The 27,883-nt window shown below is 39.1% G+C and overlaps 1 protein-coding gene across 9 annotated transcripts in view; it reads left to right on the top strand.

The window, feature by feature from the left end:
• The window catches only part of VEZT (vezatin, adherens junctions transmembrane protein), a 99,000-nt gene that overhangs the window by 31,620 nt on the left and 39,497 nt on the right, over positions 1 to 27,883 (top strand). For 8 of the 9 annotated variants that reach the window (XM_073327512.2, XM_073327507.2, XM_073327503.2 and 5 more), the window contains 4 exons: positions 7,207 to 7,296; positions 9,868 to 10,043; positions 12,092 to 12,367; positions 20,155 to 20,304. In XM_073327512.2, the coding sequence (XP_073183613.1) occupies positions 7,207 to 7,296; positions 9,868 to 10,043; positions 12,092 to 12,367; positions 20,155 to 20,304 (692 nt within the window). Of the gene's footprint in view, positions 1 to 42; positions 126 to 7,206; positions 7,297 to 9,867; positions 10,044 to 12,091; positions 12,368 to 20,154; positions 20,305 to 27,883 lie in introns of those variants that run through there. The other variant, XM_073327511.2, reaches the window with a different exon arrangement.

Below are 27,883 nucleotides of genomic sequence, written 5' to 3'. Positions count from 1 at the left end.
ACTGTGGAATTTCTGTCCCATGTGCTGCAGAGCATGTAAGGACAAGTGGCAGATTTATTGTTGTGGGAATGAGCTTAGCTTTTGGAGTTTCTTCACACTTGAATGCCTACTTTCTCAATCCAAAGGTGCCATTAAAATATATTTTTTTATATTTAATATGTGAGCTGTTTTCTGGTAAACGTTCATCTAGCTAGCTAATGAATTAGAAGTAATCACTGCTGGTTTCTTTCAGTGCTCATGGAGTAGAGTCTGACACTAATTAGGGACTAATGCTGCTTTAAGTTAACACAACATTAAAAGGATTCCTAAATATATTATGTCCATTTCCATTGGTTTTCAAAACTGTGAAACTGAGGACACTAGCTGTGACTGACTTGTTCCTCTAGAAATCTCATAAAAGCTATGTTTTCCCTTTCAAGTTATTGGCATTTGGAATGCACCTGCAGTTAACTGACCTATTTCTGCTTTTGTGCAATGAGATTTATTTTAATTAAAACTCTTATTTATTGAAATTTAGGTCAATAAAAAGTGATACCTGATTGGCTGATACCTGTACATTGTTCTGAAGTAGTACACAGGTTGGTTCTAGTTAGCTACATTACTTTCCCTTATATGCGTGGTCTTATGAAAGGCAGAAAATGTGTGCAATCTAATTGCATGTGTATGTATGTATTTTACCATTTTCCCCAAAGTGTATTGTTTCTATCTTTCACTTCTTCTGAAGCAGTTTACTCATTTTATTGACTTAGGAGAGGGGTGGGCAAACTACAGTCCGGGGGCTGCATACAGCCCTTCAGATGTTTTAATCTAGCCCTTGAGCTCGTGCGGGGAGCAGGGTCCCTGGTCCAGCGCTCCAGCTGGGGAGCAGGGTTGGGAGCTTTCCCCGCTCTGCGCGTGCCATGGCTCCGTGCAGCTCCCGGAAGCAACAGCATTTCCCCCCTCCAGCTTCTACGCAGAGGGACAACCAGGGGGCTCCGCATGCTGCCCCTGCCCCAAGCACTGCCCCCACAGCTCCCATTGGCCTGGAGCCACGGCCAATGGGAGCTGCAGGGGCAGCGCTTTGGGCGGGGGCAGCGTGAAGAGCCCCCTGGTTGCCCCTCTGCATAGGAGCTGGAGGAGGGGCATGCCGCTGCTTCCGGGAGCTGCTTGAGGTAAATGCTGCCCAGAGCCTGCACCCCTGACCCCCTCCTGTGCCCCTGCCCCAGCCCTGATCCCCCTCCCGCCCTCCAAATCCCTCAGTCGCAGCCTGGAACACCCCCAAACCCCCCGCCCCATCCCAGAGTTTGCACCCCCAGCCGGAGCTCTAACCCCCTTCCTGCACCCCAGCCCCCAATTTTGTGAGCATTCATGGCCCTCCATACAATTTCCATACCCAGATGTGGTCCTCAGGCCAAAAAGTTTGCCCACCCCTGGCTTAGGAGCTCCTCCTTTGGTGTTGTCAATAACAGAGGCAATTGATCTTGGGTTCTCTTGAAACTTAAGGGCAGAGAGTGTGTGTGTTTAATATATCTGTACATCAAGCTCACCTGAGCAACTCATGAGCACCACAATTATGTCTGCTTTGTCTCATCTGTTTTCAAATGAGAGAGTGTGAGGAAGGGAAGGGAAAAAACCCACGTGCTAATTTGGAGTTACAGGATATTGTGAATTGGAATTGATGTAATCATTCTTGGTAATCAGTACTGGCTTTGAAACTTTCGTGCTTTTCTGTTGTCTCTCTGATGCCAGATAGTCTATTTCTGTCCTTTAATTTCTGCTTCTCCTTCCCATTTCAGTGTCATCTCTGAAGGGAACTGACTTCTTGTTAGTGTGTGGTGAGGGGAAGATTGGTCTTATGGTTATGACACTGGACTGCTACTTGAGAGCTGGGTTCAATTCCCAGCACTGCCCATAACTTCTCTGTGACTTGGGCAAATCATTTAATTTCTCTGTGCCTCAGTTCCCCGTTTTTAAAATGGGATTAATACTTCCTTGTTCTCACCCTTTATCTGTCTAGTGTATATAGATTGTAAGCCCTTGGGAGCAGGGACTACGTTGCCTAGCTCACTTGGGCCCTGGTCTTGGTTGAGTGCTACTTTAATGCAAATATATACTCGCATGAGGAATGGAAAGACATGGTAATTGATGCTCACTGTGTATATCTGCAGAAGGAACACCAATGCACTTTTTCTTTTCCATCCTGTTCCAAAGAGTAACCTTGACTTGCAAGTACCATAAAAGCAAGTCTTTACATTGCTTTCAAATGAAAACCATTAAATGCAATTCATTGCTGCCAAAAACCTAGATGAACAACTGAGGACATAATGGTGTTTCCAGCTTTTTGAACCTGGGTTGGTGGACAACTGTGAGGTCCCAAATGACTCCTCCAAAACACCCAGGCATGAGAAATAGTGTTTTTTCCCCCAAGAGCTGGATTCTTCTTCTAAGAGGCTACAGGATCTCTTCCAGCATCATCTGGTTCTGGTCTCCTCCCTATGGCTATGTGTCCTGCTAGATGTAGGAATCTAACTGCCTGGAAAAGGAGAGAATTATGCTCCTGGGGCACGGGAGGACAACAAAAATGCTAATTTTTCTGTAGGCTGCCACCTGAGTGATTGACGAAGGAAAGACTATTATCCGAAAATCCAAGTTGACCTAAGTTACGTTGACGTACAGCCATTGCAGTAATTGAATCGGTTTTACACATCCACACTGAGCTCTTTGTGTCGGTGGTGCATGTCCTCAGCAGGAGTGCTTGTACTGATTTAACTGCCATTATGGGATAGTTTCTGAAAGGCAGCAACATTCGACGTTGTCAGTGTAGACACTACATTGCTACTATGTCAACCTAACTATTTCGACTTAAGCGCTACACCTCTTGCAGAGGTGATGTTATTAATTTGGTGTATTGGGCTTACAGAGTTAGGTCAGCGAAAGCTGTCTTACATCAAACTAACTCTGTAGTATAGACCAGGCCTTTGTTAGAATAAGGGTTCATAGGCCCAGTTTCCTGGCTTACTTCCAATTTGGGTAGTTACATTTGGCTTTCATCTTATTTAAATTTCCTCCATAATTTAAACTGTGTAGGATATTTTTCTCCACTTCCTATCCTAAACTATTGTGTGTGTTTCCGAGTGCTATTAAATAGTTGGTGCATCACATTTAACCCCAGATGTGATTATATTTTAATATTAGGTAAAAGTAACCTCTCCCTAGTTTCACTTTGTGAAATGTGTTGGGATAAAAGTGCTATATAAATGCAAGATACTATAAATGCCATCTTAAGTTCATCCCATACTAAAGTAAATATTTTAGTTATTTGGCTTTAAATGAATGCACATAAAAGCATGACTATCCCAAGCTATAGGTGCCTTTGCCATAAATTAAAATATAGGGGATACATATTTTACTATATGTTTCACAAAGAGCCCATTTAACTTATTTTTGTTCTAAAGTAGCAAGGAGAATACTCAAGAGTCATCAAAGGAAACATGACCTGACTTGTGTGTTGATGAAGACTGTTTTACTCGTCAGGAACACTTCCAGTGGGAATAAAGACTATAAAACATCATTCCAAGATATCTGAATAATTTAATGTGTTACCGCACACCACTGGTTCACAGCCCAAAACAGTGGGTTGTCTTGTTTTGCATCTTCAAGCTTTGGCCTGTCTGTCTTGCACTTATGCAAGCTCAGATTTTTCTTTAAAATCAAAATGAGGAATATGAACCAAAAGATAATTTATACAGCAAGCCAAGCTGGTTTAGTCTGTAACTCAATAGATTACATTAGCTGGTAACAGTGCTTTCTTTCTGACTTTAATGGTCATTAATTAAAACTGTCCTTGGTATTGATTTAAATGTGTGCAATCAAGAGCTGAAGACTCAGGAAGATGAAAGTAATTTAAAAAGTTTATTGTCCTTAAAACAAAACTTGTTCTTGAAATAATAAATGTTTCTATACTGTACTTTCAATACACTGGGAGCAGAGGTACTAGTCTAAATTAAGTATCCATCTGACCAGTCAAATGTAGTTCAAGGGCCATTGTTTACACCCCACCCATTGCTTCTACTCATTACCAAGAGGGCATTTTGCTTTACTTTGCATTGCTTCATGACTAGGGAGCTCTTTATAATGCAATTCTTGTAGCGCTATAGTTTGTGACATACTTCTTATTGTTTTCAGTGGTGTTTCTAAATGGACAGTCTACTGCCATTGCCTCTCTGCAGCCTCAGAATGTTCTGTAGGTAAAGAGAGTTTTAGCTTGTCACCAGCTTTCCCTTCTCCTACTGTCATAGGCAACAGGAACTCCAAGCTGTAATAATAGAAATTAGAGCTGGAACAAACCTATTAGCTTATTATTACTGCATCCCCTGGCTAATGCAGGATTGCTCTGTACAGTACATTTCTAGCATGTTGCCTGTTCTAGTTTCCAGTACCTCAAATGACAGTATTTTGAATGCTTCCCTTGGACTTTTTCATAGTCTAATTAGATAGCTCCCCTTGTTGGGATAGGATGATAACTGTACAGCCAGAAGAACTGTCATTGTGATATCTGATGTGTTGGTCCATTATATCATCCTAACCTCACTAATACTTCCCTCAGATATGGCTATATAGCTCCAATCGGGCATAGAAACAGATTTCATATATACATGGAAGCATCATTTGGGTTACTCTGTTGGACCCAGTTATCACAGTTCTGGGGTAACTGCACCTGTGATCCCTTTATGACTTCCTTGAGGGTGTCTAGCTGTCACCTTGCTTGGGGTGAGGTGTTCCTCTTCCTCCAGACAGTGTATTTAGCCTGCAATTCGTCGTGCTCTTCACTGTAATCATATTAGCAATCTGAGGGCTTGTCTACACTTAAAAGGCTGCAGCGGCACAGCTGCACCACTTCGCTGAAGATGCTACCTACGCCAATAGAAGGACTTCTCCTGTTGGCATAGTGCTCCACCTCCCTGAGAAACAATAGCTTATGTCGAGTTTCTTCCGTCAACATTGCGCTGGCTACACCAGGAGCTAGGTCAGTATAACTGCATCACTTGGGGTGTGACAACATAAGTTGTTAGTGTAGACAAGCCTGAGGTTACTTCAGGACTTATGGTCCTGTTATCTACCAAGGACGATGACAGGGTTAACCAGTGACCAGCCCATCTTCTTAAAGCAAAGTATTTCTTTAGAACAAAAGCAGTACAGAGAAAACATATCTTGAAAGTGATAAACAACATATATGCATGCCTGTCTGACCAGTTGTCCCCCATCTTCCACTTGGAGAGCATAGCAGGTTTCAAAGTCCTTCCAACCCTTCCAGTAGGGTTTTGTCCTCTAGGTTAAATTATGCCAGTTCTTGGGTTGAGTGAGGGTGAACCCCCCCTTCAGTAGCAGGCTCTCCATTTTATTCACTTCTTTGTTTGTTGTCTTCTGGGCCTCTTAAGTCCTGCCAAAACTGGTCTATGCAATCTCTCCCAGGGCGTGGTACTTTTGCAGACTTGTTTACTTGTCTAGAGGTTTGCAACAATTACCCCCTAGTGCTGTTAGTTCCTGCTAGTTCATTTATGCTTAGTGACTGGCCTAACCCCCACAGTTACTGCCTTGCTTGTCTTGCTTCAAGAATCTCTTCATCTACAGCAGGCTACAATACAAAGTGAGAGGGGAAACTGAGTCACATTAATTCTTTCAAAAAAATAAATCAGAAGTTTTCCACTTCTTACGCAATGAGTTGGTTTTATTATTTAAAAAAAAAATGTCCCATGTAACTGAATGGCTCTGGATAATGTTAATTGGATAGCTAAAGCTTTTCATCTCTGGGTTGTCACATCAAGTCAGTGTCACACTGCCTTTCAGAACAAATGTTAAATCTATGTGCTTGGCTATCCTCCCTCTACCTATTAGACTACACTCCCATCCCCATATTAGTAACAACTCAGGAATTCTGATCCCCAAAATCATTCTACTGCTTTCTACTACTTGTTCTGTAACTCACTGGCGAAGTTTGTGTTGCTTTCCTCTCTAGTGGTTGCTCCACATATAGGACATAGGCATTTCTGTAGCTCGTGTGGTCCATGTGAAGGTCCACAGCTCACAATCCTGCTGCCAACCCATCTGGTGGCTCTTTTTGTTGTAAATGATGGAATTTGTTTTTACCAGTTTTCTTGTTTAAGAAATGAATTATTGAATTCACACCGTGAGAAAATACCCTTACCATGTTTTACATTTTAAAAAAATCCATTCTTATCTATGATTTACGATGCAGTATGCAACTAAACACAGTTTCCACATTTCAGTCATTTGTGACACAATTTGATTGATCGCTTGTATTGCATATTAGCAGGTTGAAGGTTCAGAGGTGTAGTCATGAAATTCATGTAATGCATATAAATATTTTTTAAACTACCTTCTACTAGCTCTACAAAGAGATGTGGAAAGCAGATATACGGTATGCGTTTATAAGCATCTCACTCCATTTTAAATAATTGCAGGTTCAGGCAAGACCTGGTTTCTTTGTTGGGTCATATTTTAAAGAAATACTTGTTGATTATTGGCCTGGATTAGTAGTTATTTCAAATCCATGAGGACAGAGTCTGTCCCTAATTAGAGGTCTACAACTCACAAATGAAGCTAAAAGCCCAGTTTTAAGTTACGTGTGGTGTAGCGTGGAGATAAGAGTATATGATGCTTAGTGCTAATCTGACATGGAGCTTCTGGAACAGTTACTGCAATTGTCATCACTGGGCCTCAGCACCTTCAATATCTGGGTCCACTCGGCCAGCCTCAATCCCTGTCTTCCAGTCGTGACACCTGCATAAGTAAAGACAGCTCCTCATTCTCAGTCCTTTTTTTACATTTGGGTTCCTTAGACCATTAATCCTGCTTGGTTCTTTTCCTATCCTCAAGGAGAGAGGGGTTCTTTCATGCTCAGGCAGCAACTACAACCCTCAGACCAATAGGCTAATCCTAATTTACACTTGCTTTAACAATGTAGCACTTATAGCACCTTGGAATGAAGGGGTTAATGAAAGCTTTATTTCACCTTCTATGCTGGCAAAATTTTCAAGTCACCAGAAACAGGTATTCCCTTAGCATACTCTGAAGTTGGACCAGGTAGAGTAAGTGAAAACTAAGTCTCAGGTACTTGGAATTTGATTTATCAAGAGAAACTGAAGCAGGAGTAAATGAATTATTGTTTCTTCTATATTTGTAATTTCAGTTTTTTGTTCCTTTTAGCAAGGCATCCTGTCAAAACTAGCTGAGCTCTTTAAAAGCTCATTTCCTTTTTCACCATGTAAGAAAAAAGATGACCTACTCTACCGATTGGTAAGTAATTACTTTTTTATTTCCTTCCCCATCCCCTGTGTCTTCCTGTTTCTTACACCTTTCCTTGATCTATATTTTGCCTCATTCAGTGCTAGTCAGCAAGACTGACCAATGGGGAATTGACATATTCTTCAAAATTCATCAGTTATTGGGGAACAGTGCAAAGCTCACTGTGTACAACATGAAGGGTTTGGAAATGAAGCATAAAGGTTTTTAAATGTAGATAAGGTAATTTTACCTTCGGAAAGCTTGACAAAAAGTGAAGATGTTATTTAAAATGAAGGAGACTGAATATAGTGTCCTACCTTCTTGATCCAATTCAGCTGTAGAGAAAGTTCAGGACAAAATACCATACCATGTATGTATTGCTTTCTAAAAATTAAGATCTGGTTTTAAGTGCAAAGCCACTTGCTTACATCAGAAATTATGCTCCTGATCATTTATATGAATGAGCCTTCAAATTTGTCGCTTGGTTTGCAAGCATCTCTTCCATGATGGAAGCTGGAAAAACACATAGGGCTTAAATCACCCTCGGGCCAGAGCTGAACATGGCATAGAGATTGGGGGACTGAGTTAAAGGTGGCTTCATGCCACCTTTGCATCTTCCCTTTTCTGGGGCATACCTCAGCCACCAGCACAGGTTATAGCATCATGAGGTTGGACATAACTTGTGGCCAGTTGCCAGTGGCCCCCTAGATTTGACTGCATCTGATAGATTGTAACAGCACCCGGGCACACCTGGTGGGCCCTGTGCACCATGGGTTCCTGCTGGAACCAGATGCATAGGTGGCTGTCTACCAGCCCAGGATGCCCACAGCATTGAAGGAATTACCTGTGGGCCAGATCCACTGGCATTGTTGTCCTTTGAATAAGCCGGTAAAATTGGCATAAAGGAGCCAAGATGCAGGGATGGATTGGGTCCACATTTCCTTTCACTCAGAGACTTGGCACCTGACCTCTGTAGATATAGCAGGACCAACACAGGACAGTTCTTTTATGCCTTCTGTTTTCACTGAAATATGCCGAAATTACATAAGAACGCTGTCCTTAAATACAGCCTTAAAAATAATTGGGAGAATTATTATTATTATTATTATTAACGCTGTCCCCATCCCTCCTGGAGTCCTCAGAGATCTGCCAGTTCCAATCCCAACCCCTCATAATCACCACTTCCTCAGCCTAGGAGGTCAAGATTTCCTTTACAGCCTGGCAACACTGCTCTGGAATTGCCCAGGAGGCAAAGAAAGGAACTCTTCTCCTGCCCCCACGTAAGCTGAGTATGCTTCCTCCACAGCCATCCTAGCCCTGTTATCCTGGAAACCAAGAAACTGAGGTAGTTAGCCAACCCTGCAAGATGATGCAAAGCAGTACCTGTAGGATACTGAACTGACTCAAGAGAAGTGTTCTTGAATTCACTTCAGCACATAGTCTGCTCTGTAGCTTCCTGCATCAAGTCTTCGCCAATAAAAACTGAATGCAGGAGGGTATAAGATAATACTGAGTATCATTAATTTATTGTTATTTTATTTTAAAGAATTAGGGCCTTCAAATAGCTATTTTCCTACTGTCTTCATGGTAGATTACTCCACTGAGTCAATGAGAAATACTTATCTTGGCTTTAATAGTACCAGTTGGATTAAAACTAAAAAGATTTTGGCAATGAAGTGACAAACTCCTTGAGGTCTGTTCACAGCTTTTGGCTGCAGAAGAGAAGTATTTTCCCTTTTTACACTTACATCTTGCTTTAGACCACATGCTAATGGTAAATTTTCATTGTGGTGTGTTTGAACACTCTTAATTGAGAAACTTTTGGTGTTTTAGAGTTACGGTTTGCTTCAGTATCTGATTTAAGACTTCAGAGAGCTACTATAGCCGTAGAGATTTTTTTCTTTAAACGTTCTAGTTGAAGAAGGGGAAGTGCAAATGTTTGTGATGGCATTAAAATGATTGGTACCACCCAAAGTTCCTATTAGGTTTGGTAAGTCAAAGGTCCACAGGATCCCATGGTGTTTCATTTGTGGAGTCACAGGTTCCTTTGGAAAGGTCTTGTGGCTCTCTCCTGGAGAATCCCACTGCAGATGGGGAATCTAATTCCAGCCAACTGACCTTTCCTTTGTCAACTGGTCCACAGCCAATTTTTATAACTGACTGATTTGCAATGTCTCTATCTTAACATCTTTTTGTTTGCTAATGACAGATGCTACAGAAAAAAGCTAGATTCATTTGAACACAACAGACTTTTCAGGTTGCAGTTTGACTTCCATTCTGCTGGTAAATTCTAGTTCCTACGCGCATTCCTGTGGAAATACATTCATACAACCTGTAGCATGTTTCCAATTCAGCCACATTGTCCTCATTTAGGACCAGGTTGTGAGTTCAATGCAAGCAACTTTAAAGATGAGATGGCAGAAGTAGTTTTAGAATGAAACACATTTAAGAGAGGTGGTATAGCCAATTGTAGCATGTCTAAAGTGCTGGAGTCTTCAGAACTATTAACCATAAAGTTCTATTATTTTTTAACAACTGAATCTCTACTCATGCTTTCTTTTTCTTTCACTCATTCATGTTAAGGATGTTGGGTTTCGACTAGACTCTCTCTATACCATCCTGCAACAGGAAGTTCTGCTACATGAGGATGTGGAGCTGATTGAGCTACTCGACCCCAGTATCCTGTCTGCAGGGCAGTCCAAGCAACAGAAAAATGGACACCTTCCAACGCTATGCTCCCTAGCAACTCCTAATATTTGGTACTGTCCAGAAAACGCCTATGCCTGTGACTATTTAGATACATTGATGGGGAAACTATCAGCATGCTCTTTGCATAAGAGACTTTACCAAAAAGTTTGTCCTTTCTCCTCTAAAATCTTTGATTTAGATTATTTGACTCCCCTTTGGTCTTCCAGGCCCAGATTTTTTAACTTCTTGGGCACATTTGAAAGCCCATTTTCCCCTCAGACTTTTGAGGAGTGTGTGGATTGAAGGCTGGTGAATAGTTACATGTAGTCCTTTATGTTACATTTTATGTTTTAATTTATGGGATAGGCTCCCCAGAACACATGATGGGCACTATGGATGTTTTGACATATTTTATTAAATAAAGAGGTTGTTTAGTTCTTCAACTTCTAAAGTGATGTTCTGATGGCTTTGGTACATGTCTAGTATAGGCACACTAACCTGGAGACTGGATTTTCTGAGTTGAAAAGTCTGCAGTATTAATTTTTTTTTTTTGGTATTTTTAAACAATTTGTTGGAGCCGCTAGCATTCCTGTTTTGGTTTTCTTCAGGCCAAACTTTTATCTTTATTTGAAATTTAAAAAGATACATTTGTATTCCACTTCTAATGTGTCTCAAAAATGAAGCAACAGAGGCAGGTCTGGAGAATTTGCTGCCATATGGTAACAGTGGTGAGGAGAACTAGGAGATGTGAAATGTATGAAAAGTTTCATAGACTGCATCATACTACTGAGTTCATTACATTTGCATAGCTTTCATGCTGCTAGTGATGTAGTCATCCGTGAGAAGTAAACAGGGCAGCAGGAAGTCTATTAGATATAGCAGGGAAGTTACAGAAGGATAATGAATTTCACACTGGTGTACAGGTCTTGTTTATAAAAGTTGCCTGTCCTTTAAGCCTATGACTGTCCTCTTAAAATTAATTTCCTACCCAGAATGTTTGTACACTGCACAATGCTTTCTTTAACCCTGGGCCTCTTCTAAAATCAGTAAATAGTGTGAAAGAATTACGTACTATACTACATTAAAATTGGTCGTCTTATTGTGGATCTCTGTATTCATATCTTTCTGGGTTTGCCTTCCAAGTTTCCTGGAAGCCCAGACAGCATATTTTGTTTCAGAAATACCTGAAGTGTTTTGAAACGTTAAATTGGCATTCCCCAATTGAAATATTGCAGAATTCCAGTTGGGCAAAAATTTTCAAGTTTTTGGATTTTTGTCATGATTCAAGACAATTTTTTCCAAAAACTAAAAAAAAAAAAACTAAAAAAAAAAAAATTGATCAACTGGAAGTCTGTTTCCCAGTCAGCTCTAATAAATAGGTATGAAGTTATTTGAAGCTTGAAAAGCTTATAGCTTTGCAGAATTATAGATTAAATACAAAGGCCCACATTCTGTTTTCTAATAGACCAATTTTTCTGTCAAAACTTTCAAAAGAAAAATGGCAATTTTGAAAAAAAAAAAAAAATCTGCTTTTGAACATAGCTGAAATGAGACTTTAGCTTCTATCGTTCCAGGTAATTTGAAAAGGTTCTCAGGGCTGCCTAAAAAGATTTCCACAGCCAGCTTTTTAAAAGCTTGTTAGAACTTTGTAGTATGTTATGTCCAGGTTAAATGAGTCAGAATCTGGAAAAATAAAACTGTCATTACTTAGAACGTTTGCTTACCGAAAAGAACTATACCCTTTACCACTGTCCTCTTGAACCTGGAAGTGAAGACCATACATTTCCCATCCACCCTTGCTTTTAATGCTGAGCAATCACATTTTTTTTTAAGTCCTATGTTTTAAAGATTGACCTTTCAAATTGATGCATTATTTTTCCACTGGCTGTTTTAAACCAAGAAAATATATCGTAGCTCTATGGACTAATTCCATATATAAAAACACCTAAATCTGCCATTTAGTGATCTTGTTGCTGTTTATTGCTCTCTTAAAAGCCTACATAAAAGTCCATGTAATTAAATGTAAACAACATTGTAGTTGAGATCTCATGACTTTCCTCAGTTGATTAATCTTAGGAATCGGTGGTAGATGAAACTTTGTGTATTCCTTTGTTTGCAGGGATGCGTCTCTGCTGCTTGCCTTTGTCAGTGCATTGATTATACTTCCTTCATGGTGGAATGGATCATTCTGGCTGGTGTGGGGACTAGTTCTGTTTGTCTATGTGATCACACGAGCTCTAGGCACATGGAGGATAGCCAAGCTGCAAATGTCCCTGAGAAAATACAGACTCCAGCTGGAAGAGACAGTGGCAAATAGCCGCGCTTTTACTAATCTTGTGAGAAAAGCTCTGCGACTCATTCAGGAGACTGAAGTCATTTCCAGAGGATTTACCCTGTGAGTCTTTATTTTATTTCATTTTATATATGGATTCATTCAAGCCAATTAAGTATTAAAATTCTATAATGTTATCTCCAATGACAGATGGAATCTGTTGGAAAACATTATACGTTTTAATTTTTTTATTAAGATTGACATTTCTACAGACCAACTTGTGTAACTACCATGATAATTACATTGCAGGTGTTCAAAGTCTGACAGTTCTGTTTAAAAGTGTTCACTATAAAGATTTTCAGAGGCACAACAGCTCTATTATTTGGGCACCGTACTGTCCTTTGTACCTTTTGAAAATCTCCTACACTACTGACAACATAAACAAGTAATTATTTATGGGGAGGAGTAGGGAGAGACAAAGGGGCTCTAAGCCCCTTTAATGAGCAGTTCTTGAAGGGTCATGTAGTATTTTAAAATTATATTTCACTATTTTGATGAAATTATTTAGCATTTTAGATTACCAAAAAATGTTTTCTAACATTATTTTGCCTGCAAGTAATCAGTAGTATTTTATAACAAAAGATTATGTGAAAAGGTATTTCCTTCTGTATGGTGTGCAATAATAATTTTGTTTTCATCACATTACTTATAATCAAAGAAATGCTATGAAAGGTCATAGGTTGAAAATATTGTTTTCACATCTATTGCCCCTCAGACACTTAAAACTCAGAACTCTTTGCCAACAGAATTTGTCTTTTCCTACTTATGGGATTTGATATTCTGATCCTAGTTATTTGGTGTCTACAGTTGAATTGGCTCTTGTATGTTTTCTTCCTGGTTTGGATGAATGAACATTGTGACATACTGAACACGTGTACTGATCTTGAAGCCAACATGCTTGCACCTGTGCATTGTCCTTCCCTTCTATTGTTTTAAGTCAATGTAATTTCTAGCAACACGTTGTGCTTATAGAACTTTGGGTGGAAGAAGGAGGAAAATGCAAAAAATAGTCCAGTCATCTTTTTAAGATCAATAAAATACCTCTTTTTCTCTGCTTTGATTTATGGGATCTGTATACATTTCTGACTTGAATGCCCTAATATGCACAGAGAACTTTGTTCTGTATTTGTAGACATTATGCTATTCCTACCAGTTAAACTGTATTGTGTTTGAGCACATGATGCTACATTCATGGCTGAAACTGTACCCTACCTAGTTTGAATTAATTTCCTAACTTTAGATGATGAGATACCTACATTATGTTTTGCCAAGGACATATTTTATTATCTTTTTGGAGTGTTTAAGCATGTCCTAAGTCAGCCTAGATATGTTTTCATTGAGCCAGAATACAATTAAGCAATATTCAGTCTTATCTTCACAAAAAAGAATCGCAAAAATAATTTACTATTAAGACTTGTCCAGATTGAGACAAACATCTGATTTTTTTCTTCTAATTTTAACAAATCTGTGGTCTGATTGCTTTTTAATTACATATCTAAAAGTTAGTTGTTTAAAACAATAGATGAGCTTCAAGTTGACTCCTGATCTTATGTCCCCTTTTCTTTAAATCTTAGCTGGGGGGGCTGTTGACCGAAGATATGCAACTTCAGCTACGCGAATAGCGTAGCTGAAGTCGGCGTATCTTAGGTCGACTTACCTGGCCATGAGGACGTCGGCGAGTTGACCACTGCCGCTTCTCCTTTGACTTCTCTTCCACCTCTCGCAGGCAGGAGTTCTGGAGTCGATGGGGAATGCGTTCAGGGATTGACTTATCACGTCTGGATGAGACACGATAAATCGATCCCCAATTGGCGGGTAATGAAGACCTGCCCTTAGTAACCTTTAAGAGAGGATTTCTTTTGGTGTGCATGGGATGGGGGTGTGACCCGGGGTAGTAGCCGTCATTGAAAATGCCAAGGTCTGGGCAGGCTGCAAAAGGAGAACAGATACTCTCAAAACTGGTGGTTAACACTGAAGTTAGACTCACCAACCAGTCACAAGCTGTGCTCCTAGTCCCCCACATTGGTTATCAAGAAGCTAAAAAAGAAATCACACAGCCCCCTTTATTGCATTCCAGTTCTCTGGCTCCCAATCAGCATATAGGTCCAGTACAGTGAGAAGTTGTTTAAAAACTCTGCTAACTGTACAAAATGTTCTTTTGACCCCAAAGGGACAGCCACATTATCAGGTCAGTATTAGCTTGGATCTTACCCAAAATATCATGCTGCCAATCAATCCTTTAGTATGTAAAACTAAAGATTTATTATAAAGAAAAAAGAAAGAACAGGAAGAGAGTTGTTAAATGGTAAAACAATCAGATAATACCTAAGACTTCAAAGTCCATATATCAGGTTAACAGTATTGGTGAGTTTGCTGGCTTGAAAGTCCCTCTGGAACACATCCACAGCTCGGTTTGGTCATTGTCCTTTGTCCAGAGCTTTGTTTGTAGAAAAGTTGCTCCAGAAATAAGAAGCAGATTGAAGACAAAATTGAGATGATGCAGCGGTCCTTTATACCTTTTGCCATGTGGCTTGTACTTCCTTTGTCCCAAACACAAACTTCACAGCACATGGCATGGAAAAGCCTTAGCGTTCTCTGTCCACAGACATTCCCCTACATGTCTTGCTGACTCATAAGGTGTAGTCCCTGCCTTCTCTCAATGGGTTCATTGTACAGCTGATGTCCATTGAGGGGCCATCAAGCAGGCTTAGTACCAATGCCATTCTGCCTGGGGGGGAACCCAGAAATACAGCATAAGTTTTGAAATACAGATATGCCATACATATCTATAACTCACAATACAAAAGCAATACAAACATATAAACAAGATTATGATACTTGGCAAATCATAACATTTTCACAGATACCTTACATGGCATATCTGGCATGACTCCTTGCAATTTTTTAATAGTGTCTTCCCAATTCCATGCTGTATCACAGGGGGTTTGAAGGTAACTGAGACAGTACGCTCAATACATGGATCTCTGAAGTAATGGTCCAATATGGACCAAGTCTATGACCTTTATTTTTTTTTAATCCTTAACTAATTCTAGAGTGTTTTCCTCAGCAGACCTATACATATAATATGCTCTAGAGGAACAGTCAGAAAATTATTTACTTAAGTTAGCACTCTGTATGGTGGTTGTTGCTCCCGATTTTGCTTTGAGCTATAGTGTAGTTTCCTGCTAATAGACCTTAAGAGAAAAAGCTTAATATGTCTTCTAGCAGTAATGTAGTAAAGTAGCTTTAATGTTGGCTAAAGGGAGTCAAGTGACACTGAATATCGTTACAGTAAGTTAAGGGATGTCTTTCTGTGCGATTTTACAGCTCTGAGGCTTAGGAACTTTGCCATTGATGTCAACTGTGTCAGGAACTCACCCTATAAGATGATAGGGATGCTACTGTAGCAATATGTCCCAGTAAGTGCTAAGAACAAAATTTTGGTCATTTGTTCATTGTCTCAGCAACATGAAAGCTCCTGTTGGATCTGTTTTATTCTGTAAAAACATCATCCCACCTTGAATTCCTCCCGTCCAACCTGCTGGAGCTCCTTTACCTTAAGTATTTCAAATGCAACTGGTTATCCTCCATCAGACAGCAGGATGCCTTTAGAGAGAAACATGGACAATGCCCTGAATTCTCTTTGCAATTAGGTGTAGGTGTAGTCATTACCTTTCAAAACAAGATTTTGTTTTTGTTTGTTTTGAAAGGCACTGACTAAGCTAATGAGTTCCAATCAAGTAGTCCTGCCTAGGGTCACTGCTTGGAATTCCTACTAGCTATTGAAAATGCTTCCATTTCCCTGCCCCTTGTAAAATGCAAATTGTAAAAATATATAGTGAAAGTCCACTCTTTTGTAGAATGAGGACTATTTATTTGGTTGGCACTTCAGTAATGAGCTTTCCCAAATATTATTATTGCTCTTGCTTGATTCCAATTTGAAATATCCAAGCGTGTACTGATGCCCACAGCATCTTTATAGAACTACCACCATGCTCATGTGTAGTAACTGATTTTATTAATATGAGGCAGTATGAGCCTATGACACACAAATCCTATTTCAACCTTAGTTAAAATCTAGCTTGAGACAGAGAGCTTTAAATTGCAGTATCTTATAATTGAGATAGATTTTGGTGTTGTGGAAAAAAGAAAAGGAGGACTTGTGGCACCTTAGAGACTAACCAATTTATTTGAGCATGAGCTTTCGTGAGCTACAGCTCACTTCATCGGATGCATACTGTGGAAACTGCAGAAGACATTATATACACAGAGACCATGAAACAATACCTCCTCCCACCCCACTCTCCTGCTGGTAATAGCTTATCTAAAGTGATCATCAAGTTGGGTCATTTCCAGCACAAATCCAGGTTTTCTCACCCTCCGCCCCCCCCCCCCACACAAGCTCACTCTCCTGCTGGTAATAGCCCATCCAAAGTGACCACTCTCTTTAAAATGTGTATGATAATCAAGGTGGGCCATTTCCAGCACAAATCCAGGTTTTCTCACCCCCCTACCCCCATACACACACAAACTCACTCTCCTGCTGGTAATAGCTCATCCAAAGTGACCACTCTCCCTACAATGTGCATGATAATCAAGGTGGGCCATTTCCAGCATAAATCCAAGTTTAACCAGAACGTCAGGGGGGTAGAAAAAAACAAGGGGAAATAGGCTACCTTGCATAATGACTTAGCCACTCCCAGTCTCTATTTAAGCCTAAATTAATAGTATCCAATTTGCAAATGAATTCCAATTCAGCAGTTTCTCGCTGGAGTCTGGATTTGAAGTTTTTTTGTTTTAAGATAGCGACCTTCATGTCTGTGATTGCGTGACCAGAGAGATTGAAGTGTTCTCCGACTGGTTTATGAATGTTAGAATTCTTGACATCTGATTTGTGTCCATTTATTCTTTTACGTAGAGACTGTCCAGTTTGACCAATGTACATGGCAGAGGGGCATTGCTGGCACATGATGGCATATATCACATTGGTGGATGTGCAGGTGAACGAGCCTCTGATAGTGTAGCTGATGTTATTAGGCCCTTTGATGGTGTCCCCTGAATAGATATGTGGGCACGGTTGGCAACGGGCTTTGTTGCAAGGATAGGTTCCTGGGTTAGTGGTTCTGTTGTGTGGTGTGTGGTTGCTGGTGAGTATTTGCTTCAGGTTGGGGAGCTGTCTGTAGGCAAGGACTGGCCTGTCTCCCAAGATTTGTGAGAGTGTTGGGTCATCCTTCAGGATAGGTTGTAGATCCTTAATAATGCGTTGGAGGGGTTTTAGTTGGGGGCTGAAGGTGACGGCTAGTGGCGTTCTGTTATTTTCTTTGTTAGGCCTGTCCTGTAGTAGGTGACTTCTGGGAACTCTTCTGGCTCTATCAATCTGTTTCTTCACTTTCGCAGGTGGGTATTGTAGTTGTAAGAATGCTTGACAGAGATCTTGGAGGTGTTTGTCTCTGTCTGAGGGGTTGGAGCAAATGCGGTTGTATCGCAGAGCTTGGCTGTAGACGATGGATCGCGTGGTGTGGTCAGGATGAAGGCTGGAGGCATGTAGGTAGGAATAGCGGTCAGTAGGTTTCCGGTATAGGGTGGTGTTTATGTGACCATTGTTTATTAGCACTGTAGTGTCCAGGAAGTGGATTTCTTGTGTGGACTGGACCAGGCTGAGGTTGATGGTGGGATGGAAATTGTTGAAATCATGGTGGAATTCCTCAAGGGCTTCTTTTCCATGGGTCCAGATGATGATGATGTCATCAATATAGCGCAAGTAGAGTAGGGGCATTAGGGGACGAGAGCTGAGGAAGCGTTGTTCTAAGTCCGCCATAAAAATGTTGGCATACTGTGGGGCCTTGCGGGTACCCATAGCAGTGCCGCTGATCTGAAGGTATACATTGTCCCCAAATGTAAAATAGTTATGGGTAAGGACAAAGTCACAAAGTTCAGCCACCAGGTTAGCTGTGACATTATCGGGGATAGTGTTCTTGACGGCTTGTAGTCCATCTTTGTGTGGAATGTTGGTGTAGAGGGCTTCTACATCCATAGTGGCCAGGATGGTGTTATCAGGAAGATCACCGATGGATTGTAGTTTCCTCAGGAAGTCAGTGGTGTCTCGAAGGTAGCTGGGAGTGCTGGTAGTGTAGGGCCTGAGGAGGGAGTCTACATAGCCAGACAATCCTGCTGTCAGGCTGCCAATGCCTGAGATGATGGGGCGCCCAGGATTTCCAGGTTTATGGATCTTGGGTAGTAGATAGAATATCCCAGGTCGGGGTTCCAGAGAAAAGGAAGTTCATCCTCAACACTTTTTCCTCTTGCCTTTCACTGCTGCTACACAGCATGGTCCGGTAACATTTAACAGAGATCCTGGGATGACGTATCTCTGGTATGTTCAGAAACATAGCAAATGATGCTGGTTTGATCTTTCTCAGGAAAAAAGAAAGGAAAAATTCAGTCCTATACATTTGTACAAACTGCTGAGATGAACATCTGACATGGAAACAAATGTTACAAATCAGAAAACAACCCTGTTTTTCAAGGCGTTGGTTGTACACAGGTGCATGGGTGATGTGTGGGTGTCTTGTACTAAAGCTGCAAGCGCTTACAATCTTGCTGTGGAGAAAACATTGGTAGCTTTCTGCCTGCTTTCTTAAATTACTCCTTAGCTTCTCCAGACACACTTCTTACAACCTATTGAAGTGTATGGTTTAAAAGACTGAAATGAGAGTTCACCTATGAACGTTGGCAATTGCGTTCAAATAGCCATAGAAATTTTAAGAGCGAATCTGTAACAGATATTCATTTTAAGGTTCCAGTGAAAACACAGAACTGGACAAACATATTAATCTTGCTTTTGTAAAATTGCAAGCTAGTGCAGTTTTTGCTTCTTTTATAATGAAAAATGTTTTACATAAAATTTTATTTGATCATGTGTAAGTATTACTCTTGTATGTTAATATGGTGTGACTTTTTATAGCTAGTGTGTACAATGTTATTTTAATAAATACCTTTCACATTATTAAGTATACTGTACACTAACAGAAGACTAGTCTGTACTAATTTTTTTGGTTTTTGCAACTTAACATGCAAATATTTAAAATTCACACAGGTGCACTTCAGTTTATTTACAGAATAGATAATTTTTTATAATGGCACTTTCTTACAGCGCTCCTGCAGTCTGTTCCCACAAGCAAATAACACAGTGACACACTGATATGCATATATATATATATATATATGTTGAGATGAATGTATATTTTAAAATGTTAGTATATGTACGTGCATTTCAGAATCTTTGCTTCATTTTGTATTTCTAGCTGTAACAGTGCCACAAGAATTTCTGCAGTCTGTAGTTTTTATGGTAAATTGTCCTTCTACTCAAAGTGGATAACATTCCTTATGCTGATTGTGGGGAGGGGAATATAGATTAATCTAAATAGATAGCGGAGCACTGCCGATCTGCAAAATCATGTGTAAGAGCTAAGGAATTAGTTTCATGTAGAGAGGTATGCGTTAAATATATGTATTTTTAAAACTTACAGTGGACTTCTGTTCAGGTCAGAGTTCATTAGCCTTACAGTGTGTCTGATCCTGTACAATTGAGGTCCATAGGAATATTGCCATTGACTCCAATAGGAGTAGGATCAGGAACTTTACTGAGTTGTTAATCTTTTTTCATTTAAATTTTTTAATGAAATGTATCACTCATGCGGTAAAACTTTGTTGCTTTAATTATATGTATTGACCCATTATAAAAAAGGATTGTCTTTTGTAAATAAGGGATATGAAAGTGAAATTGATGTATTGTCTTTTTTAAATTCTTTAGGACATCTGTACAGTTGTATCACATTTTACTTTTCAAGTTTGCTTGACAGGGTCAGTGCTGCTTGCCCATTTAATAAAGCTGGACAGCATCCTAGTCAGCATCTCATTGGTCTTCGGAAAGCTGTTTATCGATCTGTCAGAGCCAACTTTCGAGCTTCAAGACTAGCTACTCTGTACATGCTGAAAAAATATCCTTTTTGTAAAAACCCACAAATGCAGACACTTATGAATGAATTATCTATCCATATAGATGGGATGCTTAATTGTCCTAATGAACAGAGCTGGCACCAGTAGAAACTTGTGGTATCTAGTTAAATATATGTAAGAAGGAAGGGAAAGAGCTGCAAAGTGTCTTTTTTTGAGTTATGCTTGAGATTGCACATTCTTAAAATATTTCACTTTTGTGTCATTGTGCAATCTAAGATAAGAGTCCTCTACAATGATTTGCAAACATGTGCCTTTTGTGTGAATATTGATATGTGTGATTCAGTCCTTTCCCTGTCATTATTGCTCTTCCCCAGCTTTATTTCCCTCCTTCCAAAATAACTTTTGTCTCAATTACCTGCCCTCTCATTTTGTGTCTCCATTGCCATATGTAGTCTCCAGGTTAAAGGGTAAGTGATTTCCTATTTCATGAAAGCTGAATGGCACTGATGCAACATAGGTTAGTCAAGAGGCACACTGAACAGTGAGGATTTTCTACTTCCAAAATCAAATGCGGCACTTCTCACAACCAATTCAAACTCTGTTTGCCAAAGCGTGAACCCATATTCCATTGAAAAAATAGCAGTAGGGTTACTTGATGGCTGTGCTATATCTGTGCCATAGCTGGGAAAAATATCAGAAATGCCAATGTATTGCATTCAAATATATTTGATTATATTTCTACCTCCCCAGAAAAATCCCAAGCTTGGAAACAAATGTGCATGGTAACACTGTGAGAATCTGTCATTACCAATTATTATATTTCCTGGAATATGTGGTTTGGTTAATATTGATAGCACTCCTGCATATGTGTGTGTGTTTGTGTAACAGGTGTCGGGATACTCCAGTTCAAAGGAAATAAGTGTTTGTTCGTGGATCATTTATCTAGGGATGTGAATCCTGCTTTTGTGCTCAAGACATCACTGATTCATATCCTGAGATAGCCCTGGAGAATAGATTTATTTTCTGTATATGGGAAGGGAAATGTAACCAGTCGTATCCGGAGTGACTGAAACAATTTTATAAAAGTAACTTCAAACTCTGGATTGGATATAACCAGAATAACTTTAGGGAGTGGGGAAGAGAGCTGAAAATGGGAACAATACATGTGGTCTTCTCAGAGATCCTTCTGTACCAGAGTGTAAAAAAAGTATGCTCAGTATTAGATACTAACTGGTGTAAAGATCAATGGGGTGGGAGAGAGGGTTACCTTCTACAGAACTGTTTTGGTTTGGATTAGACTGGATCCACTTCAGCAGAAGGGTTGCCACCCTCTTAGCTTCAAAACTGGAAAAGGTGGTTGAGTAAGCTTTATATTAGGAAATGAGGAAGAAGGAAATCTTTTGTTTAACTCAGAAGATTTGGCATTTACTTTTGCCTTACTTTGTATGGTTTTAAGATGGAGTTTGTCCGGTAACAAAAGATAAATAGATGGCACAGCCATGGAAATCATTAGCGAAAAGCTGGACAAAATAAGTGGGTTTTGAGGAAGGATTTGAAGGCGGTGTGTAGGGATGCTTGACACACAGGTAAGGGATATTTTGGGCCAAGGGAGCAGCGTGGGAAAAGCACAAAGTTAGAGTGCAGGGAGCACAGACAGCATGTAGGTCATAGGAGTTGAGATTTAGGAGCAGTTGGATCTGTGCAATGTATGAAAAGTGAGAATAAGAGGGTTGATTTTAGCGGGGGAGTTAACACCCACCAGGATAATTTAAAGAAGCCTGAGGATTGCCCCAAGTTACTCTGGCTTGCAATAGACCCTACTGGCTGTTGTGTCATCTGGGGATTGCTTGAATGTAGCGCATTCCAACCACAGCCTTCCCTGCCCTTTTCACTCCTCCAGTATTGGGGAGTACATAGAGCTGTCTTCATCAGCAAAGGGTTTCCTCTTATTATGGGATTTTCAGCTGCTTACTTAGGACAGCTTTAAGGGGCCTTTTGTGCCACCAGAGTGGCCCACAGCAGAGAAAGGAAAGATTTAGAGGAGCTTGACTGTGTATAATTAGGGAATGATGTGATGAAATTAAGGAAAGGAATTACCGCTGAATATTAGGAAAAGTTGAAATCCAGATTTTCACTGCTACAAAGAACAAAATTGGGGTTTTAAAAAAAATTTCCTACAGAAAATCAGACCGTGCATTACACTGTAGTGCCTATAAGCTGTCCGAGTATGATTTAATCCGTATTTAAAGGTGTTTATTGTGAGCACTGTGAAAGACAGGAACTTAGTAGTACTATTGATGCAATATTTACACCACTTATAGCAATCTAATGTTCTTTTTCTTAGAAAAACATGCTTAACCTTTGGCATAAAGTTTCAAAAGATCATTGAAATGAAATTTAGTTTTTCTGTTTTTTCTCAAATGTCCTCAGAAGAAACTGCTTACTCTACTTGAATAAACTTTTTTTATTGCACTGGATGTACTACTTCTGCATTTTGTTGCCAGATCAAGAGTATATCTCTGTGTCAAAGCAGGGGAAAAACTGAATCCATTTTGTTCAGTACAGCATTCTGAAATTTTAATGTGTGAGAAATGCCTCTGGTTTTAAAAGAAAGTGAAACTCGGCACTCCAGCTAATATAGTTAAGCTAAAAGTTTAATTCCATTTTATTTGGTGACTGGTTCTCCTACTGGATTCTCTACCTGTGAGTCCTCTTTATCTTTGAAGAAGGACACTTTATCTTGATAACTGTGTGAATATAATAAATAAAACTTACTGTCTCATAGAGTTAATGATAGTATGTTGAAATGCTGTCAACTAACCGCTTGCAGTACTGAAGGAGTGACTCATTTTGTTAGTGATAAAATTTAAAAGAGGGAGCAGATCCTCACGTGGTGTAAATATTCACAGCTTCATTCATTTTAATTACATGTCCACTTACAGTTGCTGAGGTTCTGGCCTATAAAAGAGATAAAATCTGCATTGAAGTAACACTGACAATTTTGAACGCTTGTGTCAGGAAATATAAAATTTAGAGTTCTTTCAGTAACCTTGGCTTACTCTCATTGCTCACTGAGATGTTGTATTTTTGACCACTAATGTTGTTATGTTGACACATAATATACTTGATATATTTGATTCATGTCTATGATCAGATATATGTGCATAATTTGCATTCATTTCAGTAAGAGTGGCCATCTCTGAATACAAATTTGTCATGGTATATATGCAGCATGGCTGCTTTAAATTGTAGGCACTCTATTTTTATATAAATAAAAAGTAGAGAGCAGTTCTCAAACAGAAATATTATAGAAGAGGCATGGCTGAAAGGAGTGTTTCAGAGGAGCTCAACTAACAACATGACTGATAGATTTTTTTTTTTTTTTGGTGGCTATTTGAAAAGTATGAATGAATCCTGGGGCGATAGATGAGTAGACAAAGAGCAGCGGTTTGCATAAAGGTGAATAATTAAATATATCCCACACCTATGTAGTTTATCGCATGGCTGTCACCTTCTCAGACATTTCTGGTATGTATTATTAAATGTGCACCCCCCCCTACCCCCCCAAATGTTATGCAAGTTAGGGTCTCTTGGAGGGCCCCCCCCCCCAAAAGCACCTTATGGGGACCAGAAACAGATTTGGCTGTGACAGACCAAACAGCATATTGTAGACACTTGTCTTATTTGTATCCTAATGTTATTGCAGTCTTTGTGATAGGATTAAATTCCTTTGGATATTCCTGTGACGCCCACATGATGATATTACAGGGTGTTAAAAAAAGTTAATACATAGCTTTGCTCATAGCAGCACAGATTGTGTACACCTGCTCCTGTGTCATTATTCAGTCAGATTAGACTGGAGATTTAGCAACATATACCTAAGGCTAACATGTCAAAGCTTACAACTCCCTTCATTAACATTGTATTTATTAGTGCAAATAAATTAATCTCTAAATAATTAAAATTTGCTGTGGCATAAAATATAACTGTGTTAAGCAGTGTTAAATTTTAATTTAAAATGTAAGAAGAATTATTGCTTATGTGAAGCTTTGATATTGGATTTGATGGACCAGTAACTTTTTCTGAGATGGAAAATCTTCCACCCGTATTCTGTACTTATTATGTTAAATGTCAGTCTTGCATTGTGGGAACAATGTATAACGGCATCCTGTCACGTCTTTCTTTTTCAAAGCTGAGTCATTCATAACAAAGGGTACACTACTTCCACAAGGGTACTTTCTCAATAATAGAAGCAAATACCTGCATGTGGAGAAGGTTTCTCTTTACTCAGAAAAAGGGATTTCTCCCTCGCTCGACATCTATAAGGATTGCATCTGCACCATTGAAGTCAGTGGGATTTTCCACTTATTTCAGTGAGTGCAGGATTAAGATTGGATGGGTGACATTTTATGACCTCTCTTATGCAGGAGGTCAAACTACACAATTGTAAATGGTCCTTCTTGCCTTAAAATTCTTTGGGCCATATCTTCAGCTGATGTAAATGAGTGTAGTGCTACTGAGTTCAGTGGAGCTGTACCAGTTTACACCCTCCACAGAGCTGGCCATGTGAATCTCTGAAACTTTCATTTTACTATAAATGGGAGAAATCCTTCTCTTGTGACAAAATGCAAACAATTCAGTAGCAAAAGAGAAGGTGTTGTCTAGCTGCTAAGTGCAAGACATCTAGCTTTTTATTTCTAACTTTGTCATAAACTTGCTGTATGACTGTGGAGCAAGTCTCTTAATGTCTTTTTACTTCAGTTTTACCTGTAAAAGTGTGGTAACATTTACCTATCTGACATGGATGTTGTGAAGTTTAATTCCTGAAAGTTTGTAAGGTTGTTTGACATTCTGGGATGCTAAGTGCTACCAAAGTGCAGGTTTTGTTCGTTATTTGTTACCATATTGTTAACTGTCTACTGTTGGCAAATACACTTCTGTACAAGTCTATCAGTGGGGCAGATGTCTAGGTTACATACAGACCGACATTGCCAGCAGTGCCATGTGTGCAATGTGGTGAGTTAACTGCGGTCAGTGAGAGATTCTGGTATTTGGGGCCTTTTAGACCCAATCTGACTCCAAGCTACTGCTGCATACCCCGCTTTCATTTTATTTTAGCCCCTAGTACTTTTGCATCCTATGCGTATCATTTCTCAGCTTGAAAGCTCAGCCGGTCGTGACATTAAGGAAATAACATTTTAACGGAATAGGCTCTTACCACAACATATGGAAACACAAGTGTGTTATATATTTCTCAGCTGTGTTGAGTTCAGGGAGACTTAAACTTTTGCTCTATTATGCCTATTACTACTACTTTATGAAAATCTAGTTATTGCATCAAGAAACACTGAAAAAACACAGTGCAGGTTTGTTTAACTCTTTAAATAAAAATGAAGGAAATGGTAGGTTAAATGTTTGAAAATGCACCCATTTGGTGATGAGTTACTGTCTGTGTTAAGACAGGATTTTTTCTGTGCAATAGCTATTCTACTAACTCAAACATGGTCATGGCATCTTGAAAATTCTTTGTTTAATATTGTATACATAGTATAATTTGGTCCATTTGTACAAAAATAGGCACGTTTACTATTGTACAGAACACCTCGAATAAGTAAATGCTTAGTGCATAGTTTTACTGCATTTTTTTTTAACTAATTGCTAAAAGTATCTGATACAGAAGTTAAGTGATATGGACAATTGGATAAAAAGCCCCAAACAAAAGTATCTTCTGCAACATGCTGAGCGCCTCCTGTAAGGCGGAACATGGAGCTTGCTCAACTCTGAGAAAAGTCAATGAGCAATACCCTACTTCAGTGGAGTTGTTGATGCAAGGCAGGCGCAGTGGGAGGTGAAGTTGTTCAGTCTTACAACATTTTCACCAATTCCCATTTATGAAGTGCATTAGTTCCTTTCACGAAAATTGCTTTTTAAGTGCCGAGTATTCATATTTATATACTGTTATGTGTCAGCATTAGTGAGAATGGTGCTTTATAGGCAAATAAGATGAAGTTGCTGCCCTGAAGGTTAGCTGACTAATCTGCACTATATATTAGAAATTGTGTACTGTGTTTTGCTTTAACAAGATACTTTGCCTTCTCTTGCTCCCAAATTGTTAATGAAATAAGGTAAATAGATTAATGAAATAAAAATGTTGTACAAATACATGGAAAAGTGTACACACGCATGGCTACCTAGTTTAGCTACTGAATTTTGACTTTGATAGGAATCAATAGCTGATATTTTCCCTTGAAACAAACACATTTACATAAGTATGTTCAAGAAGTATATTCATTATTGGTAATTGAGATTTTTATCAAAAATTTCCTCATATTTGGGGTTTTTTCCCTAGCTACTGATGACTTGTGATTAGGTGAGACTCTCAGCTTTCATTTAATAAAAAAATATAAGTGTCTATCCCTCGTGGTTGTGGTGAAAAAGCTTGAAAATGTTACCCAGTTGTACCCTTAACATTCAAAAACCAGAAGACCAATAAAAGAAAACTACCACATTTTATTATTTTCTTAAAATCTCATGACTTTTAAGCAAATCTCATTATTTTTGAGGAGGGGGTGACTCATGATTTTTGAATGCTAAGGGATTGGCAGTATTGTAAAATTGTGTATGGTTTAGGGATAATAAATTATGCATTTCCAGGTTAAGTGAAAGATCATTTTTATTTAACAACTTTTGTTTAAAAATCTCATGTCTCCTTAAAATGGGTACAGAAGTGGAAGCTGAACATTGTTTAAATAAAACTTCTCTAGTGTATTTTCTTTGCTCCCACACACATCTGTGTATAAGAGTTTTTTTAAGGGATTGATGTGCAGTCAATCAGCATGCACTGAAGAATAAGTCATGTTAGTCAGCAAAGTATGATTACAGATCCCCCCAAGAGTTCAATTATCTTATGGTATCCTTACCATGGGATTGCTTCCTGACTCTTTCTAGGATTGCTTCCAGTCTTTTTATGTTGAAACATAATTTAAAGTAAAATACAGTGGTCTCTGGAGTGTTCTAGTCATTCCTAGAATTTTTCAACTGTAAAGTGTATAGTTAAAGTTCATTTCATTTTAGAATAATTTAAAGTCACCATTACGGTGCTTCATCTTGATCTTATCAAATTAGCATTAACATTCCTGCAATCTAGTGGATCTGTTTAATATCTCACTGGGATTCTAAACAACCTTCTTTTAAAAATAAATTTAGATTCATTTGTATTAGAAGACACTGATGCTTTTGTAATTATACCCTGTTTTCTTGCCTTAGTTGTATAAAGATAACTGTAAATTTCAACTCTGAAAGGCACTGTAGAGTAGTGGTATATAAATCCAGAACTAATGTTCAATTCTGTGTACAACCCTACTGTTAAATATATTGTCTCCTGCAATGTTTTCTTTAAAATGAGTCAGAATCCACTCTTGCTCCCAGCCTGCCATTATTAATCCTATGCAGAGTACAAAACTTCATATGAACTAAAAAAGAAATACATTGAGATCACATTACTAAACCTGCATTATAAGATGTTCATGCTGCTAGAGAACGTTTACTGCAGAGAGAGATTAAAAGGAACTTCACTGAAACTTTCAAATGTTCAGTCTTAAAGATTGTGGCCTGATTTTT

The sequence above is a fragment of the Lepidochelys kempii genome, chromosome 1, assembly GCF_965140285.1.
Source record: "Lepidochelys kempii isolate rLepKem1 chromosome 1, rLepKem1.hap1, whole genome shotgun sequence".
Taxonomy (NCBI): Eukaryota; Metazoa; Chordata; order Testudines; family Cheloniidae; genus Lepidochelys; species Lepidochelys kempii.
Note: the sequence above shows the minus strand (reverse complement) of the source record. Positions and strands in the feature narration are given on the sequence as shown.